The 17263-nt window shown below is 46.2% G+C and overlaps 1 protein-coding gene across 1 annotated transcript in view; it reads left to right on the top strand.

Moving 5' to 3' along the window:
- Positions 1-17263, top strand: part of FRAS1 (Fraser extracellular matrix complex subunit 1) — a 405465-nt gene that overhangs the window by 316544 nt on the left and 71658 nt on the right. Inside the window, exons 39-47 of the mRNA XM_044225418.1 lie at positions 4720-4868; positions 5247-5406; positions 6971-7106; positions 10730-10920; positions 11902-12055; positions 13229-13492; positions 14988-15176; positions 16543-16662; positions 16921-17100. Coding sequence (XP_044081353.1) covers positions 4720-4868; positions 5247-5406; positions 6971-7106; positions 10730-10920; positions 11902-12055; positions 13229-13492; positions 14988-15176; positions 16543-16662; positions 16921-17100 — 1543 coding nt within the window. The remainder of the gene's footprint in view (positions 1-4719; positions 4869-5246; positions 5407-6970; positions 7107-10729; positions 10921-11901; positions 12056-13228; positions 13493-14987; positions 15177-16542; positions 16663-16920; positions 17101-17263) is intronic.

Here is a 17263-nt window from a genome sequence, read left to right as displayed (position 1 = left end):
TATTTGAATGGTAATCATTCTTAGTATTGAATTTTTCCTTACCAACATTAAAATTCCCACCAATGACCGGGGCTTTTTCTTTCTTTCATTGGTTTTTTTGGTTTGTTTGTTTGTTTTTTAATACTATATAGTTTTAAGTATTCCTTTTCTGGGCTAAAGAGTCTGGCTGTAAAATCTAGTCCTGGATAGTAGCATGTGAGATAAAGCATTGGCCTGGGAACAATTGCTTCAATTGCTTTAGCACAGATTTTCCCCTCAAATTGTCTTTTCTTAAATTATGGGAAACTGCATTCCACCCTGATTCTTCTCATGGGTCTAGTATAGTTTCAGAACAGCTTTGTTTTTGTTTTTGTTTTTTTTTGTTGTTGTTGTTGTTTTAACTGACAGGTGATTTTACCATAGGTTATGGTCTTCTAAATCTTATGAAACTCCATGAATTCATAAAAATGCATGAATACAGATTTAATCAATAGATCACCAAGGCTTGAAAAATGTTTGACAGGCCAAAATAGCTCTCCAGGAGCAGTTCCTGCCCATTAACTGCATATTATAAGCTGCATATCAAAATGCGAGCCCATTGGCAACCGAACATGTATTTTCAGAAATTGATTGAATGTGAATTTACCCAATAGAGCAGAAAGACTCCAAAAGAACTGTTCGAGCCTGCTGAAAGCATAGCATATTTTAAAGACTTAGCTAAGTTATATACTGACTTTCTCTGAGGGTTGTAGAAGAATTTTGTACTTAGTGTCAGGGGAAAATTTTTCCAGATATGCGTAGTTAGTAACTTTGCAGTGAACATCCAGAAAGGTCGGAAAAGCCCCCTGAAATGCTGGTCATAAATGGAACAGAATATAAAAAGGTAGGAGCAGGCAAGCCTGTTTTTAATTAGTGTGTTATTAACTGCAGGAGGGTGACATGGTCCCAAGAGAGACAAAAGGCAAAAGTGGGATCCTGTGTGATTTGTTTCTAAATGATGGTTTTCCAACAGTTTGCTATGTACTGCAGGTAAACAAGTTGTGGCGGGGGGGGGGGTGTTTTGTAGTTAGAACGGATGACTTTTAAAACAGGCTTACCACTTACTAGCGTAATAACCCGGGCAGGGTACTTAACTCTCTGGGACTCAGCTTTCCCATCTGTAATGTGGGAGAAGAAGATAGAAGATTAATCTTAAAAAGTTAATGGTATTTCTGTGCACCAGCCAAAAATATAATAGTTCAAAGTATGATACTGTCTCTAATAGCATCACATAAAACATATCCAGGGATAAATGTAACAAAAGGATGTGTAATTTCTAGGGGAAAATACAATGAACAAGTAAAGAAAATCCAAAAGAATGTCTTGACAAAGGGAGCATTTACAAGGGGTCAGATAGAAGACAGACAAAGCAATAGCATTGCTAGACATAAGCAAAAAATAGCCAGTAAATGTAACGAAAAAGATGATGCCGCTTACAAAAGCATTATAAAAATCATGTTTGTTTGACTAAATCTAACAAAAACTGACAGGACTTCTACGAGGAATGTTATAACACTTACTTAATTGACAGACATTTAAAAAACACCCAATAAATAATGAGACATTCCATATGCATGAGCAGGAAGATTTAGTAGCAAAAAGGAATCAGTTCTCCTGTGCACCATTCTTTCCATTCAGTTGAGTTCCAGTCAAATGCCCAGTGCACTTTTTATGGATCTTGATAAGCTGATTTTACAATAAAGAACAAAGGGCCAAAATTCTGCAAAAGAATGATAGGAGAGCAGGGGCTTGCCCTGTCAGCTATCAGGAGTGATTATAAACCTGCACTGTTTAAAGCAGTTAGCCCAGGAATACACCAGATAGAGTCCAGAAACAGACCGACACACGGAACTGTGATGTAAAACAGACTGAGTAAGCCAAATCAATGGAAACGGTAGGAACTATTTAAAATCTAGACCTGTGCAAAATGGTTATTCATATGGATGAAAAAAGAACTTGTAGTTCTCCCTCACACTGTACACAGAGATTAACTTCAGGCAGATCAAGCACTGAAACTCTACAATTCTTTGTGGCAAATAGGTGAGTATTTTTAGATATTGGGAAAGGAGAGAATTTTTTAAACTAGAAACAAAAAGTGCTAACTGTAAAGAAAAGATTGGTAAACTTGACTATATTAAAATTAAATCTCTATTCCCCCAAACACATCAGAAATACAAAAAACAGACAAGTTACAAATTGGAAACAGATATTTGAAATACATATAACCAAAAACAACAAAGAAAATACAAAAAATGTCTGCAGATCAAGAAGAAAAAATAACCCAGTAGAAGAATGAACAAGAGACAGTAATAGGAATTTCAGAAGAGAAATCCATAGGGCCAATAAATATAAAAAGAGATAATCACCTTTGTAGCCATCAAGGAAAGCAAAAAAGACTACATATAATATCATACCAATTCAACTGGCAGAAATTTCAAAGTCTGAAAGTACCAAATGTTGGAGAGGAAATGGATTTGCAGAAGGTTCTTTGCTGATGGAAGAACCATTCTGGGAAAGGATTTGGCATTTTCCTGTGAGGAGGAACGGTCATATACCTCACCATTGCACCCCTAGATTCCTCTCCAGGAGAAAGTTTCATATGTATACCAAACGACATGCCCAAGAAAATTCAGAGCAACAGTGTTTGTAGTAGCCAAAATACTGAATCTAGACAAATGTCCATCGACAGGGTAATATAACCTGTGATGCACTTCCTCTGTGGGATACAGAGATTGAACCGTTGCTGCGTATAATGTTATCGATGGATCTCCGCGGTCCACTACTAAGTCCCACAAGGGGAAAGTATAAGTAACTCTCTTTTCATAAGTTTTTGGAAAACAACTAAAAATACTTTGTAGTAATATATCAAATAATATCAAGGAATTTCAAGGAAATGAGAAATAAAACCCAGGGTTATGGGAGGCCCAAGGACACGGTAAAGGAGGAACACACACATAATTGTTAATTATCAGTGTTCTAGACCTTGTGTTGAATGGTGGGTCAATAGAGGTATAAGCAATAAAAAGAAAATGAAAAAATCAATACAAAAGGGGTAAGAAGGTAGGAAAATTACAGGAGAACACGTCTACATTCTTATGAGATTTTATGTATCCATAATATCTTAGATATGACGAAGTAGTAATTTTATTTAATTATAAAAATAATTAACAATTATTTTCTGAAATTATGCTGGCAATTTCAGAAAAAAAAAAAAAACCGAGGTGATTTCACACTTTTTCAAACCAAGCAGTCATTTGAGATTTGAAACATTAAAATAAATCTGCCTGACATTGAAATAAGCATTTTTTTTTGCCAAATTTGCCAATGTGGAATTTTTAAGCTATTCATTCTAATCAAGAGGCAGGAGCTCTGTCCTCGTAATTCATCACCTTCTCGCAAGATAATACCTTAGAACTCTTAGCTGTCTTTTAAAAATTCTCTCTCAGAGGGTACTCACAGCAATTCTGGGAAATAGTCTGTTGGAAGTCTGCCTATTGTATTTGATAACCCATGTGGAAAAATAGAGAACCTTCAAAAGTATTAATTTAAGGGAAATTTTCTGAAGTTTGGCAGCTTTGATGAATTTGAGTTTCCTCCCTTAATTGTGTCAGGTGATGTAAGGAGATACGGAAAATTCTGTGACCTTGCAGTGAGGCTCTACCTGTCGATTTAAAAAGGCCCCTAGAGGTAGAAGCAAGAACTAACGTCCTCTGCCCCAGATCACCTGGTGCCTATGCCGAGCACATTCCTGATCCCTACTTCAACCAGCTCTCCAACGTAAGCATGGAAATTTGCATTTCAAAGTATGTTTGGTACTTTGAATGCAATATTTCTTTTCATTGTTGCTGTGGCAAAGTGCAGAGTGCCCCCATGTTCACAGCCAACTGCTCTAAAAGACAATGACTCAGGGAAGCCCTCCAAGAAGATGTTGCCAGCCTCCTAGAAATTTCCACAACATCCTTAAAGAAAGAGGAAATTGTTCATTAAGACATACAGCTGTTCGTGGAGAAACATAGAAAGCCAATTTTATTTCTTAATAAGCCTTGCAGAAGGAAAGGAAAATTGTTAAGATTGGTCATCTCGAGGGTTGAGTATCTGTGGGTTCCATCCTGATAAAAACGAAATCTGTAAGATTTCCTAAATTCGTCTGTTATGCTAAAATTTTTCCCATGTCAAATTTTACTTATAGTGAGTCACTGGCTAAGCTAAATGACTTCCCTTCTTTCTCTTTCACACACTTTTCTTTCTCATTGTATTACATGTTATGATGGAGTTTTATCTGTTTCTCTAAAAAGTAAACCATCCTTTGAAACTCTGAAGGAAGCCTACCACTGTGTTTATGGGATGGAGACTTCCGTCTCCGACCACGTTTTATTCTTCACTAGATTTATGTCATAAAAGCACAACCCTGTGGAGCTCCTGCAGTAGCAATAGGGCATCTCTTTGTTTTATGCCCCATGCCTAAAGTGCATTTCCTCACTGTTTTCTTGAGCTACTCTTGAAAGAAGACATTATCCAAGAGGTATTTTACAAAGAATAAATAATGGGATTTTCATGCACTTTGAAATGGCGTTGCTTTATCACAAAGAGAAAGAGACCTTTTCAGTTAGCAGAGAAGTAAGCACCCATGATCTTTACCTACTGGACGTATTTATTCCTACAAGTGTGTGTTCATGTCTTGCCTCATGTCTGCCCAATTAGGATGATTCTTCCCCCGACTCAGAGATCTGGATTCAGTTAAGTTCCCTGCCCACGTATGGTGCTCTCTTGAGAGTGTCCGGACCTGAGGTGGAGGAGCTGTCAGAGGTCTCCAACTTCACGATGGAAGACGTCAACAACCAGAAAATTAGGTATACAACCACTGTGTATTATTGACAGGGTTTGTAAAAATTGTATTAAAATGTTTAAGCAACTGACCGGTAGTCCCTTGAAAGACTATATTGCCGCATTTTTTTTAAGATTTTATTTGTTTATTTGACAGACAGAGATCACAAGTAGGCAGAGAGGCAGGCAGAGAGAGAGAGAGGGGGAAGCAGGCTCCCTGCTGAGCAGAGAGCCCGATGCGGGACTCGATCCCAGGACCCTGAGATCATGACCCGAGCCGAAGGCAGCGGCTTAACCCACTGAGCCACCCAGGCGCCCTATTGCCATATGTTTAAACAGAGATGCAGCCTCTTACGTGGCTTGTCCCGGAGCTCGCTCATTTGACTCCGCCCTCCCCTGTGCAGGTACTCGGCTGTGTCGGAGACGGACGGTCTGCTTACTGATGGCTTCCGTTTCTCTGTCTCCGATACGGACCGCAACCGTCTGGACAATCAGATGTTTACCGTCACCATCACGCCTGTTCGGAACCCGCCTCCAGTCCTTGCGTTTGCGGACCTCATCACGGTAAACGGTTCTCAGAGCACTGGGCAGTGTGTGCTATGCAGAGAGGAAATCTGTTCCGTTTTGAATACAGGATTTCTACCTGAATCGGCTGCCACGTTCTTCCTGCAAAGTGTCTAGGCAGTTGTGTCGAGATACGCATGGTTTTCAGTCATGAGTTTTTCAGAAAGTATGAGAAAATATATGCAGAAGATCAAGTAATTGTATTTACATTATTTAGTAAAAAAAACATTCATGTGCTAGACATAAATGCTAAGTGTGTGTAGTATTTTGTATATTATACTAGGTACATACAATAATGGAAGTAAAATTATAAATGGCATATATTTTTCAGGAGTTAAAAATCTAATGCTTCTGAGCTCTAAAATATGGGGAGATGGACAATGTCCCCAAGTCACTTTTTAAGCTAATATTTATTACTGTAAAGCTTATTTATAGTTCCTAGGGGTAGGGAGGGAGGGGGCCATAAGATATGTCCCGTTCATGAGGTTACCCAGACCTGAGTTCAAGTGCTGCTTCTGTTACTGACTAGCTGAGTGACCTTGGACCAACGATATAATCTTTCTTAGCCCCAATTTCATCTTTAAACTGCAACTATTCCTGTTACCTAAAGGATTGCTCTGATTGTTAACAAAATACCATTTAAAACCCCCAGTACATACCAACACATGGTAGGGATTCCATAAAAGTTAATTCAGGCTCCTTGTCCTGCTCCATGTACATACCACATGCCAAAAACTCAAAAGAGTTTTTCTGGTTTTGCCAAGCAACTAAAAATCCGTAAAACTGACTTGTTTCCAAATGGTTCTGCTATTGCCTACCCTGGGAACCCATTTGGCTCTTCTCCATCGCCGGAGTCAGGGTGAGCTTCCGCTCTGTACCTCGTAGATCTTCCTACATCTGGCCACGCACTGTTCAGAGTGGAAAGGCTCAGGCACCCCAACAGGCCAGCAGAAGCACCAGGATCAGGTCACGGGGTTAGCATACAAAGCAGGGCCCTAAAGGAAAAAAGTTAGGTCCAGCAAGTGCTTTTACTAAGATGGATTCATTTTCCTCCTTAACCTTAAGGTTAGCACTCACTTTGGGGTGTGGGGAGGAAGCCCTTTCCTCCTGCATCCCTATCAGCACGTACCCCAAGGGGATGAGCCTGACGTTCCTGCTGGGTGGGGACGCCTGCAGGACCGTCACCCTCCCGGTCCACGAGGGAGGACAGGACGGGTGGTCCCGGGGCTGCAGGCTTTGGGACGACGGGAGGGAAGCGAGACAGCCCTGCCGCCGCACAGCTGGGCTCAGCGGGGGTCAGAACGGGCCGGGCCCTTCGCAACCAGGTCCGTCCGGGAGGCAAGCACAGCCCTGAGGGGAGACACAGGAGTCGGGTGGCGGGTGCAGCTCCGCGGGGCGCGGTGCCCGGGGGCCGCACCTTCCTCCTCCCGTCGGCAGAGGCTTCGTGGCCTCCAGGCAGCGGAACCGGTGCTGGGAGGTCCCCCCGGGCAGCACGTTCCAGTCCAGCTCTTCTGACAGCGGTTCTGTGCCGCCGCCAGGGGACTGTAGATCTCTTCTTCCGCAGGTCGACGAGGGAGGCCGAGCCCCCCTCTCCTTCCATCACTTCATCGCCGCCGACGACCAGGACGGCCTCCGGAGCGACGCGGTCATTACGCTGAGCGCTCTGCCCCGCTACGGCTGCATCGAGAACGCGGGCACAGGTAGGCCGTGGCCGGGCGGCCCAGTCGCTCCTGACCTGGTGACAAGGAGGGGGGGGGGCGGCTGCCTCCAGTCCAAGCTGGACGTGGGGGCTGAGGAGCAGATCCATTTCCAAGACACAGGAGGGAGGGAGGTTCAGTCACTCGGAGTCTCCTGAGCGCTTCCTGTGTGCCAGGCGCAGGGGTGTAACGGGACACCAAAGGAGCAGACACCCCTACCTTGCTGTGGCCGCAGACCCTGGGGAGGGGGGCCAGGGGACAGATAAGAAGCCGAACAAAGAAGACGATCGGGTAAGATGTAGGAGGCCCCTCGGTGCTTCGAGACAAGACAGTGGCGTGGGGGTCGGGAGCACCAGCATCAGGGACAGGAAGGACCCATGGCCTCGGGGCCCAGGGTCAAGGACATAAGGATGCCTGTTCCTCCGCTGCAAGGCGGCTGCAGCTCACCTGAGCCCCTGCTCCGGGTTCAGCTCCTTCGAAGGCTGTGACATGGATTGGAAAGCCTGCTTATCCGTTTGTGACCCCTCCACCTCCCCCCGCTCCACCATCTGCCCTGGACCCCCGCTGCTCTTGCTGCGGGTCGCAGGGAAGGAGGGCGAGACGGCGTGTCCTGTCCCCGGCCCCCCGAGACCGCGGTGACTGGCAGTTGAGACAGGTCCTGGCAGGTCATCGGCAGCTGCCTCTGCGGTGAGATCTCCGAGGGCCGGTGTGTGGCTCTAATTGGCGTGTCACTAGCAGCTCCCGCAGAGAGGCCCTGGACTGAGCGTGTGTGGGGCCAGCATGGGGCCTGAGGTTGGAGCCTCGTCCCCTGGAATCCATTTAGCGGCGGCCGCATTTTCCTCCGGAAAACTGCGGGTCCTTCCCCCGATCTTGCCTTTCATTGCGGGCACTCGGATTTGTTTATCGCCGACTTAGGTCTGTCTCAACGCGTGTTTGTGCCAGAGACGAAGGATGCGAAGGTGAGGGAGACACAGCCCCTGCCTGGAAGGGGAGACCGAGAGGAAGACCAGGAAATGCCAGGAAATCAAACATGCTGGCACAGGGAAAGGGCCAAACCCTGAGGAGGTGCACAGTGCAGAACAGTGAATTCCGTCTGAACAGGAGGAATGGCTGTTGGAAGGGGACGGGGTCGTGAGAGTCTCACCGTGGGCAGAGGAAGGGCATGGACGAAGGTGGGGAGACCTGGAAGGGTCGTTGCCTCCCGTCTCTGCCTCTTTTCTCTCCAGGGTTTTGGTTTTGTTTTTTTTTAAAGCCTCCCTACCGTGCTTTGACGTTAACCTGGACTGCCTACAGGGGAGTATTTCCCTGGCCTAGAAGTCAAATTTCTGCCAAACTCCAGCTCTCTAAACAGTGATTCTCAAACTTTCATGTGTGCACGACTCAGCTGGAAGCTCGTGAAAACACAGTGTCCTGAGTGGCAGCCCCAGAGCGCCCCTGGCCAGAGGCTGGGGGGCCCCTGCGTTTGCATGTCCCCCAGCTCATAGGCGATGCCACAGCTGCTGGCCCAGGGACCGCATGTGGAGAGTCACTGCTCTGCGTCACTATGAGCCTGGGAAAAGGTGCTCAGGTGTCTGGGGGCGGGCGGGGGGTGCAGATAATGATCCCAAGACACTTTACAGGCTCCGGCCCTCTCTCCGGGGTGTTCAGCCCCGAGCCTGTTTTGTGTGTCTGAAACCAGCTATCCAGATTCAGAACCCAGCAGTTCCGCAGAATGCCTTTTGGAAACTATTACAAGGAGCAGCTTTAACTTCTTACCAGCAAGCCAGGAAGAAACAGAAGAATTCTGTTGTGAGGCGGGAAAGAACAGCGCGGGCTCTCCGGTGGGTTAGGACCAGCGCAAATGGAACAGACCCACCTTGACGGCCTCGAGGGCGTGCGTCACCGGGTCCCGCACGACACGGTAGTAGGTGTTCGGGATGAGAGCCTGCGTGCATCAGGAACGGTTTAATTTGCACGCAGTGTACTCTGCTGAAGGAGGCGAGGAAGCACACTAATGACAACGATTTCCGTGAGAAAGCAGAAGGTGCAGTTTTGGAACTGGGAAGGCTGGTGCTTAAAGCTTCAGTGACAGATTCGCTTGTTGAATGGCCTGTTTTCCAATGGCAGGAAGTGAGTCATTTCTCTCTGGGAGTTTATTTTTGGGCATCATTTAGTTTATTAACCCAAGTAAACAAGCCACATTTTTCATATTTGCTGTCGGTCAGTGTAAAGGGAAAATAAAAATTCGAAGGAATGACCGCACTCTGTCCTGGAAACACCGACCTCTGTGTGCTGGGGACTGTCTGGTCACAGGTCGCTCAGACGCCTCCATGCTCCTCGTGTCAAGAGGAACGGAACCCGATGGGTAAAATCTAACTCAGTTCATGTCGAAGAAAAACCACTTGTCCTGAGTTCTTATTTCAAACAAATTGTAAGTAACACTTTCTCAGACCTAGCCTTTCTGTTGGAAGATTAACCAAAAAAATGACACTGTCTACAATTTAGGAAGTCAATGCCTTTTTGATTTATGACCTGATCTTTGCAAAGAGCCGTGGAAGAGACAAAGAGAAAGCTTTGTTGCTTTCAGAAATTCTATACACACTTTTCTTTGTTGATATGTATCCAGGGGATGTTTGAAGATACAGGGGTTTCTTTTTCTCCTCTCTTTAGAGGAAAATGTGGTAACAACTTAAAATCAATCAATTAGAGAGACTCAGACCAAGGAAGAGACAAGCCATCCATCATTTAGACAGTGTTTACTCTTGCCCTTGGCCTTGTCCGGGTTTGGCTGGGGTTGGGATGAAAAGAAGAGTTAACCAGAACCAGCTCGATGTCTGGAGCTCGGCACGGAACTTGAGCATCTCAGTGCTTGGACGGCTGTGGATGGTCCCGGAGCATCGCAGCAGCCCTGGTGTGCCGTCCCGGGGGCTGAGCTCTGACCCATGGGGAGGATTCCTTAAGGAACTGAGGTCAAATGAAAACAATGAAAGGATTCCTGGGGTGCCTGGGTGGCTCATTTGTTTAGCGCCTGCTTTCAGCTCAGATCATGATCCCAGGCTCCTGGGATCAAGCCCTGCATTGGGCTCCCTGCTCAGCAGGAACCTGCTTCTCCCTCTCCCTCTCCACCTGCTTGTGTTCCCTCTCTCGCTTTGCTCTCTCAGTCAAATAAGTAAATAAAATCTCCCTAAAAAAAAAAAAAAAAAAGGAGGAGGAGGAGGCTTCCTCTTGCGTGGTGTGCGAGGCAGTGTGGTTTTGAAACTGAGCAGAGCTTAAGGTAGCACCTTGCATTTGTGCTGTTCCTCGTCTGAGGACTTACTTTATCACAGATTTCTAACAAAACAACCGCAGATTCTTTTTTTAAATTCTTGCTACATACAGTAACGTTCTGAGAGCTTTCATGTGTCTTATCTCATTTGGTTCCCTGTCGAAACTGCCGGGCAGGCGTTACCGTGTGAGGATGAGAAATAGTTGGGAAACTGGAATTTGACCCTGAATCTTCCATTTTGAGCCTTCTGTTCTTTCCATCCTCCATTTTTATCCTCTAGTGTATTTTGTCATTTGTTGATAATGCTGTCATGTTTTCTAGTTCAGCCTAGTAAGCAAGCACGGGTGGATCAAGGTAAAATTCTCTCTTGACGTTGACACAGGTGATCGTTTTGGCCCTGGAACTACCAGTGACCTAGAGGCATCATTCCCTATTCAAGATGTCCTGGAAAACTACATTTACTACTTCCAGAGCGTTCATGAAAGCATTGAGCCAACGCATGATATTTTTAGTTTTTATGTAAGTGATGGACACAGTCGATCAGAAGTCCACAGCATCAATATCACCATTGAGGTAAAGACTTCGAAGTTGGAACATGGGGCCTCTGACAAAAATGTCCCAGAATTAGCTAGCCTTCCATGAGCTCAAAAACAAGATCGCATTTTAACCTTCAGTTTTCAAGGTCAACTTAAAAATACAACCCTGACATTGAGGATACTTGTAGAATTAAGGCTAGCATTTGGAGAGGGTCTGATTTGGAAATCTGAATTTCCACTTCGGGGTAAAATGTGTTCATTCTCTGTGAAAACAGTTTGTGAGGGTCAGACAGAGAAACAGTGTCAGTCTCATATTTAGCTGAAAACCAACATATACCTATTATCCCCTGAAACTATTGTATTTAGGCACACGCATACTTGCCTTTTCTTACATTTTTGATGCATGTATTTGTTAAATTGTAACACCAAAGAAACATGTTCCTTGATGCTGTATTTATTCTTACTTGAGCAACTGGAGAGCTTGCTCTCCCAGCCCAGGGAGACAGAAATAGAAAAGGTAAAAGTCAACAATGGAATACCCTCTCTCCTAGGAAAGGACACCTTCCGAGGTGGTACAGGGGGGCTGGCACGGGGTCCGGGAGACAGTTTTAGGAACCCACGCCTTTAGATATGTTGTTGTCCTACAGTACGATGATACTCTTGGGGTTTTCTAGGACAGTTTTGATTTCAAACAATGTGCTCTTTTATCCTCAAAATATACTCATACTTCTCTAGCCACATGTCCAGATTTTTGGTCCAAAAAACACCATCACTGTCCCCGTGGAAAATATCTTGAAGATTTCTGTAGAACGTCCATTTCTTTTCAAGGGGACATTTTGCTGGTGTGACTTGCTCCTCTTTCAAACACACCATTTTGATGGGGAATTGAAGATGGTGACAATTAAATACTATTTTGAGAGTGAAAGTTGGTGTGACGATGGTGCTTTCGCTGACTAAGGTGCATTTTCTTTCTTAAACCAATATCCGCGTGAGACCTGATATTTTATGCTTTCATCAGAGGAAGAACGACGAGCCTCCCAGGGTGACCTTGCGGCCCCTCGGCGTGCAGCTGAGCTCGGGAGTGGTGATAAGCAATTCTTCCCTGAGCCTGCAGGACCTGGACACTCCGGATAATGAGCTGGTTTTTGTATTGACAAAAAAGCCTGACCACGGTAGGACCAACTGCATGGCAAGCTTCTTAATCCAGAGGGCTGTTAGGACTTTAGAATAAGCACGGGTTTCTGTTGGTTTTTCCTCCGCTTCGCCTGTGCATAGCCCATTCTTTGCATCAGAGTATAATCAGATTCACAGCTAGCCAATATTCTTTGGGGTCACCATGGACACCAGTGGCTCTAAAAAGTCTGAATCCCAGGTAATTGGTGTCTCAGAAATTCAATTTCACCTGTTTTCTTGCTCTCTTATATCACCTCGGGCAAGACAGGTTTAGAGTTCTGTTCTCATAGCAGGCTTCATTACTGAATGGTCCTGGGCCACCTCATGCAAGAAACAGGGTGACCCCCTTGCTATTAATGGCACACGTGTTCACATCAGGTTAGAGGTGAGCTGGATGTCTTTATGAACTTGATCCTTTTGCAAAGAAAGCACTTTTCCTGATTAAACCAGAGGTAAAAACCACCATGGGAATCTTTTGCCTACTTCTTTTCTAAGTGCCGTCCCTCTGGTATTAGCCAAAGCTCTGGAACTTTCATCTCCGGGTGGTACGTTCGTGTATCATAACCCCGTGGTCTTTTAAAGATGGAGTTTCACTGTCGCTGGAAGCTTCATCGAAGAGTCTGTTGGTCATTGCATTTTATCTTCCTTCACTTTTACTTTCTTTAATGAAGCACTTTGACTGTCCCATCATGATACAAACAACCCTTGAAAACAGAAAAATATGCTCCCACCCAAAGATGTCTAGTGTCCTTCTGAATTTCAAAGGAATTCAAAAAACAGTCCCTTCTCCCCTGCCAGGTGCCCTAGAAGTAAAGCAGCAGAAGTGTGCCATGTGCACTTTGCAGATGGGGAAAATAAGGTGTAGTTAATGCAGTGAGTTTGAGTTCATGGAGGGAGACTTGATTTCTAAGCCACTGCATCACCACATGAATTGTGTCTCCTTAAGAGATTTTTGAACAGGAAAGGTTGCATCTTATCTTTATTTGTAGATGAGGCCACAGAGCAGCCCCCAGTGCCTCTACAGAAAATTCTCAGTCAATGGTGTGTCACCAAGAGCCTGTGAGGTGCTGGACAGTCTACCCAGGCTCATGCTAGCTGAAAAATCGGGCCATTCTTTGGTGCCACATGTATTCTACTTTTCTTTCTTTGTTTTTCTTTACTCTCTTCCTCAGGCCGTCTGCTCTGGAGGGAAACTGCTTCTGAGCCTCTGGAGAATGGAAGGGTTTTAACTCAAGGCTCCTCCTTCACCTACCAGGATGTGCTGGCCGGGCTGGTCGGGTACATGCCTGGTGGCCCCGGGGTTGCAGTGGATGAGTTCCGGTTCTCCCTCTCGGACGGCCTCCACATGGCCACCGGGAGGATGGAGATATACATAGAGCTGCCTACAAGCAGCTCCCCCAACGTGGCCGTAAACCAAGGCCTTCAGCTCTCAGCAGGTACCGCGGGAATGGGAGAGAGCGGCTGCGGTCCCTCCGTTCCATTCCGTCCTTGTCAGTGCGCATGTTAGCTCTGTGGGCGGGTATTAACTAGGCCTTCAGAAGTCAGAGACACTCGAGGTAGGGAGAGTTGTTCTTTTAGGAACACAAGCGTTGTGAGTGACTAATGTAAGGTGTAAGACTAAGGTATAAGACTCGCAAGTTTGCCTGTCTATGAGCAGCACCTGAAGGACCCGTGACGTGTCAGTCTTGAATCAGTTGACAGCCAGGAGTCACTTAGAGAGGGAGCCTTTTCCCCCCAGAACATCTGCATCCCACTGGGGTCCTATGTGTTTATCTGCCCTTAGTTTCACATGTGTCTTGTAGTGAAACTATACAGCATGATGGTATCTGAAAATTGGCAGATTCCCAAAGGTCCCCATTATCGATCTGAGATTTCCCTCTCGCCTATTTACAAGCCAGTCAGCCCGTCGGTGTTTCATGGGTGCTGATAGAAGACAAGAGACTCCTGGGTCAGAGACCACATACTTTGTTACTCATGCACGATGGGCAGCATTGCCATCAGCAACTTTGTATCGTTTCGCCCGGCACTCCAAGACTGGTGGAGATGATGCCGAAGGCCCGGATGGATGCCTTCACGTGCAGTGGGGGGCGTTACAGAAGAGGAGCGCTGAGCTTGGGGGTCTCTCCCTGTGACAGTAACAATAAGCAAGTCTGATCTTTGTCCCAGAGGAAGATTATCACCTCATCTCTCGGGGATGCTTGCTGAGAATGGCCTGGGGAAAGAATAGTTTGGCCTTGTGTCGTTGGCATTACCAGCAAGAACGCACAGGAGGCCCAGGGCTCAGCCAAACACTAGGATGTATTACACATGAATGACAAGCATCTACTTCACCTGATTTTACTATTTTTAATATGAGCTGGACAGGAAAGCAAGGGGCAAGGCCCTGAGAAGAGGTGTTCACCACTTACTTGTGTCTTACTGCCGTCCCCAGCAACCTTCATAGCCTTCCAGGGCCCAGGACTCAGAGCCCCCTGTTTTATAATCTTGTAAACGTTGATTTTAACTATTTGGTTTGAGGTGGCAACAAGATACATTTATAAGTTTATGTAAATCTGTTGCTTATGATTTAATGAACCTCAAGATGGTAAATAAGTTAGGTCCAAGAAGGTTTCACCAAAGATGTAGGAGTTGATACATCAGTCTAGAGAGGGGTAACTGCTAGGTCCCAGGAGTAGAGTGAGCACAGCGCAGGGAGAGTGAAATGGATCGGGAGAGAGAAGGGCTCAGATCTAAACCCAACGGAGGACTGACAAATTGGGCAGTTGGGATTGTTTCACTTAGGGAAATTAAAATGTATGCAGTTGGAGATGGAGAAGCTCAAGCACCCAGTATTCACTTAAACCCAGGCAATGTGTGATCATTTAGTCTCTAGTCTCCTGAAATCACTTAACAATGATGGACAATGACCTCCTCTCTCCCACTCTCTTCCAGGGTCCATAGCACGCATCACAGAGCAGCATTTGAGAGTGACGGATGCTGATTCGGACGACCGCCAGGTGATGTACATAATGAGGGAGGATCCTGGCGCGGGGAGCCTGCAGATGGTGAAGAATGACAACCCCGAGCAAATCTCCGTGAAAGGCCCCATCCGGAGTTTCACCCAGGCCGACATCAGCCAAGGTCAGCCGGCTCTCCTGCACCTGCCGGACTCAGAGTCCCCCCACAGTAGCAAATGGGAGTTAAATGCCTGGTGCTTATGGCGGTAAACTGCACCCTTTGTTTGAAGGAGAGCTGGCTATAGTTCATTTATTCTTTCTGGTCTCCTCCAATGTTTGTTAAAAAAAAAAAAAAAAGACTATCCTTCTTGGCTAAAATGTGTTCATGCTTTGACATAGCATTGATGAAATTTGGGGCTATTATGGAGGGAAAAAAATCATTCTGACTTGCTATGATGCTAAAAAGTGTGTGTGAGAGAGAAAGGGAAAAGGAGGTGAATTGGGATGGATTAAGGGGGAAATTATGCCTGCCTTAGGTGAGCGATTTATATCTCTCTTCAGCTCCCAAAGAGCACAAGTTAATGAACTAAGCAAAATGGAAGGGTGTAAATCGGAGCTGCCCGGGGGAGATGACATAGCTCATCCCTCCTCCGGGAAACGCTGATGTAACGTAGAAGCATAAACGTTAAATGCTCCGGCGTTACTGTACAGCTCTTTCAGGAGTAAAAAGGGGCGGGGGAGGTTACATCGTGGGGGAAAAAAAGTAACCCAAAGTCCCGGGACAATGTGCAATTCCATTTGGAGATGGAAACACGGCCCCGAGGAGCAGAAATAAAGGTCTCGTCCATGCGCTGGCACTCAGATGGGTCACAGCCGGGTTCTCAGTGGACCTGTCTGTCCTTTACCGAAGGGCCCGGAGTGGACCTCGGGGTGATAGTTCCTTAATTATTCTTGGCCTCAGTGTGTCTTTGTAAGAATGAGACTGGGTACCTCCCCCCAGATGTTTGGTTACATTTACATCGTGAGGTACCTGGAGGGGTGCGGGGGCTGAACAAAAATGTGGGGCTCATGCTTCTCCCCGTGGATCGTTGTGACTAGTGTGTAGAATGTATCTGTTACCTTGTTGCTTGGAGCTGTAGTCGGTGTTGTCTCAGAAATGGCTTAAGGCTTCCCTGGGAGGTGGGAGCGAGGGGCTCTGGGAGAACGTGGGCCGCATGACGTGGGCATCGGGCCCATGCTGCGGGTGCCGTCGCTGCGCCTTTCCCATGTGGTTACTTCCTTCGAGCCTTTCCCAAAAGCTAAGCCTCCATAGACGGTGGTACTTGGGCTGATTTCATAATGAGAGTGTTTCTGATGAGGAGGAAGTCAAGAGTGGGAGGGAAAGGGAGGAATTGAAAACGTCAGATTAAAATGTCAAAAGCCATGTCCAAGAGAGGAAGGTGTTAATGGCGCCATTGGTGTGAATACCGCTCAGATCCCCACTTCCCGCTTCAGAAATAAGGGCAGAAAGCACTGATCGAGAATCTTCATTATCTTGTCCTTTTTTACAGGCCGCGTAGAATACAGACACGGGAAAGGAGAATCTGGCGGGAGCTTCGCTTTTAAATTTGATGTGGTTGATGGAGAAGGCAACACGCTGATGGGCCAGTCATTTTCCATCAGCGTTTTGGGTAAGGGGGCGTTGGGTTTCTAAAAATATTCCAGAAGGTCTGAGGTCATAGAGTGTACACTGTGCTCACCTCGTTACCCAGCTCCGTGGGACTCTGGAGCCCTATGCCCTCTGTAGCGAGAAGCTCTGGCTCCGTGAGGCTGTCTTTGAGGGACAGGTCCAAGGATTATTCTGATTTTACTCCCGGGCCCCAGGCCCAGATCTGAAGAAAGGAGGCTGAAAGGATCCCCTTTCCAATCACTGTTTCTGACATTTTCAGAAGACAATTCCCCACCAGTCATCACCACCAACAAAGGGCTGGTCTTGGATGAGAACTCAGTGGAGAGAATCACCGCTCTGCAGCTCTCCGCCACTGACCAGGAGAGTACGCCGACAGACCTGGTCTATACCATCACGAGACAGCCCGAGCTGGGCCACCTGGAACATGCCGCCTCACCAGGTGAGCCTGTCCTCTCTTGCTTCGTCCAGCCAAAAGGTTTTTTGGGATTTGTAAGTGTTGGGGATAAGCCACACACACCTAGAGCCTGCCTTGGTTAATAGTTATCTTTGCCCTGTTGATTTTGACCTTATGTACTGCTTTGTATCATACTTGGCACACAGTA

The sequence above is a fragment of the Neovison vison genome, chromosome 11, assembly GCF_020171115.1.
Source record: "Neovison vison isolate M4711 chromosome 11, ASM_NN_V1, whole genome shotgun sequence".
In the NCBI taxonomy this organism is placed as follows: domain Eukaryota; kingdom Metazoa; phylum Chordata; class Mammalia; order Carnivora; family Mustelidae; genus Neogale; species Neogale vison.
This window is presented reverse-complemented; position numbering and strand designations above follow the sequence as displayed.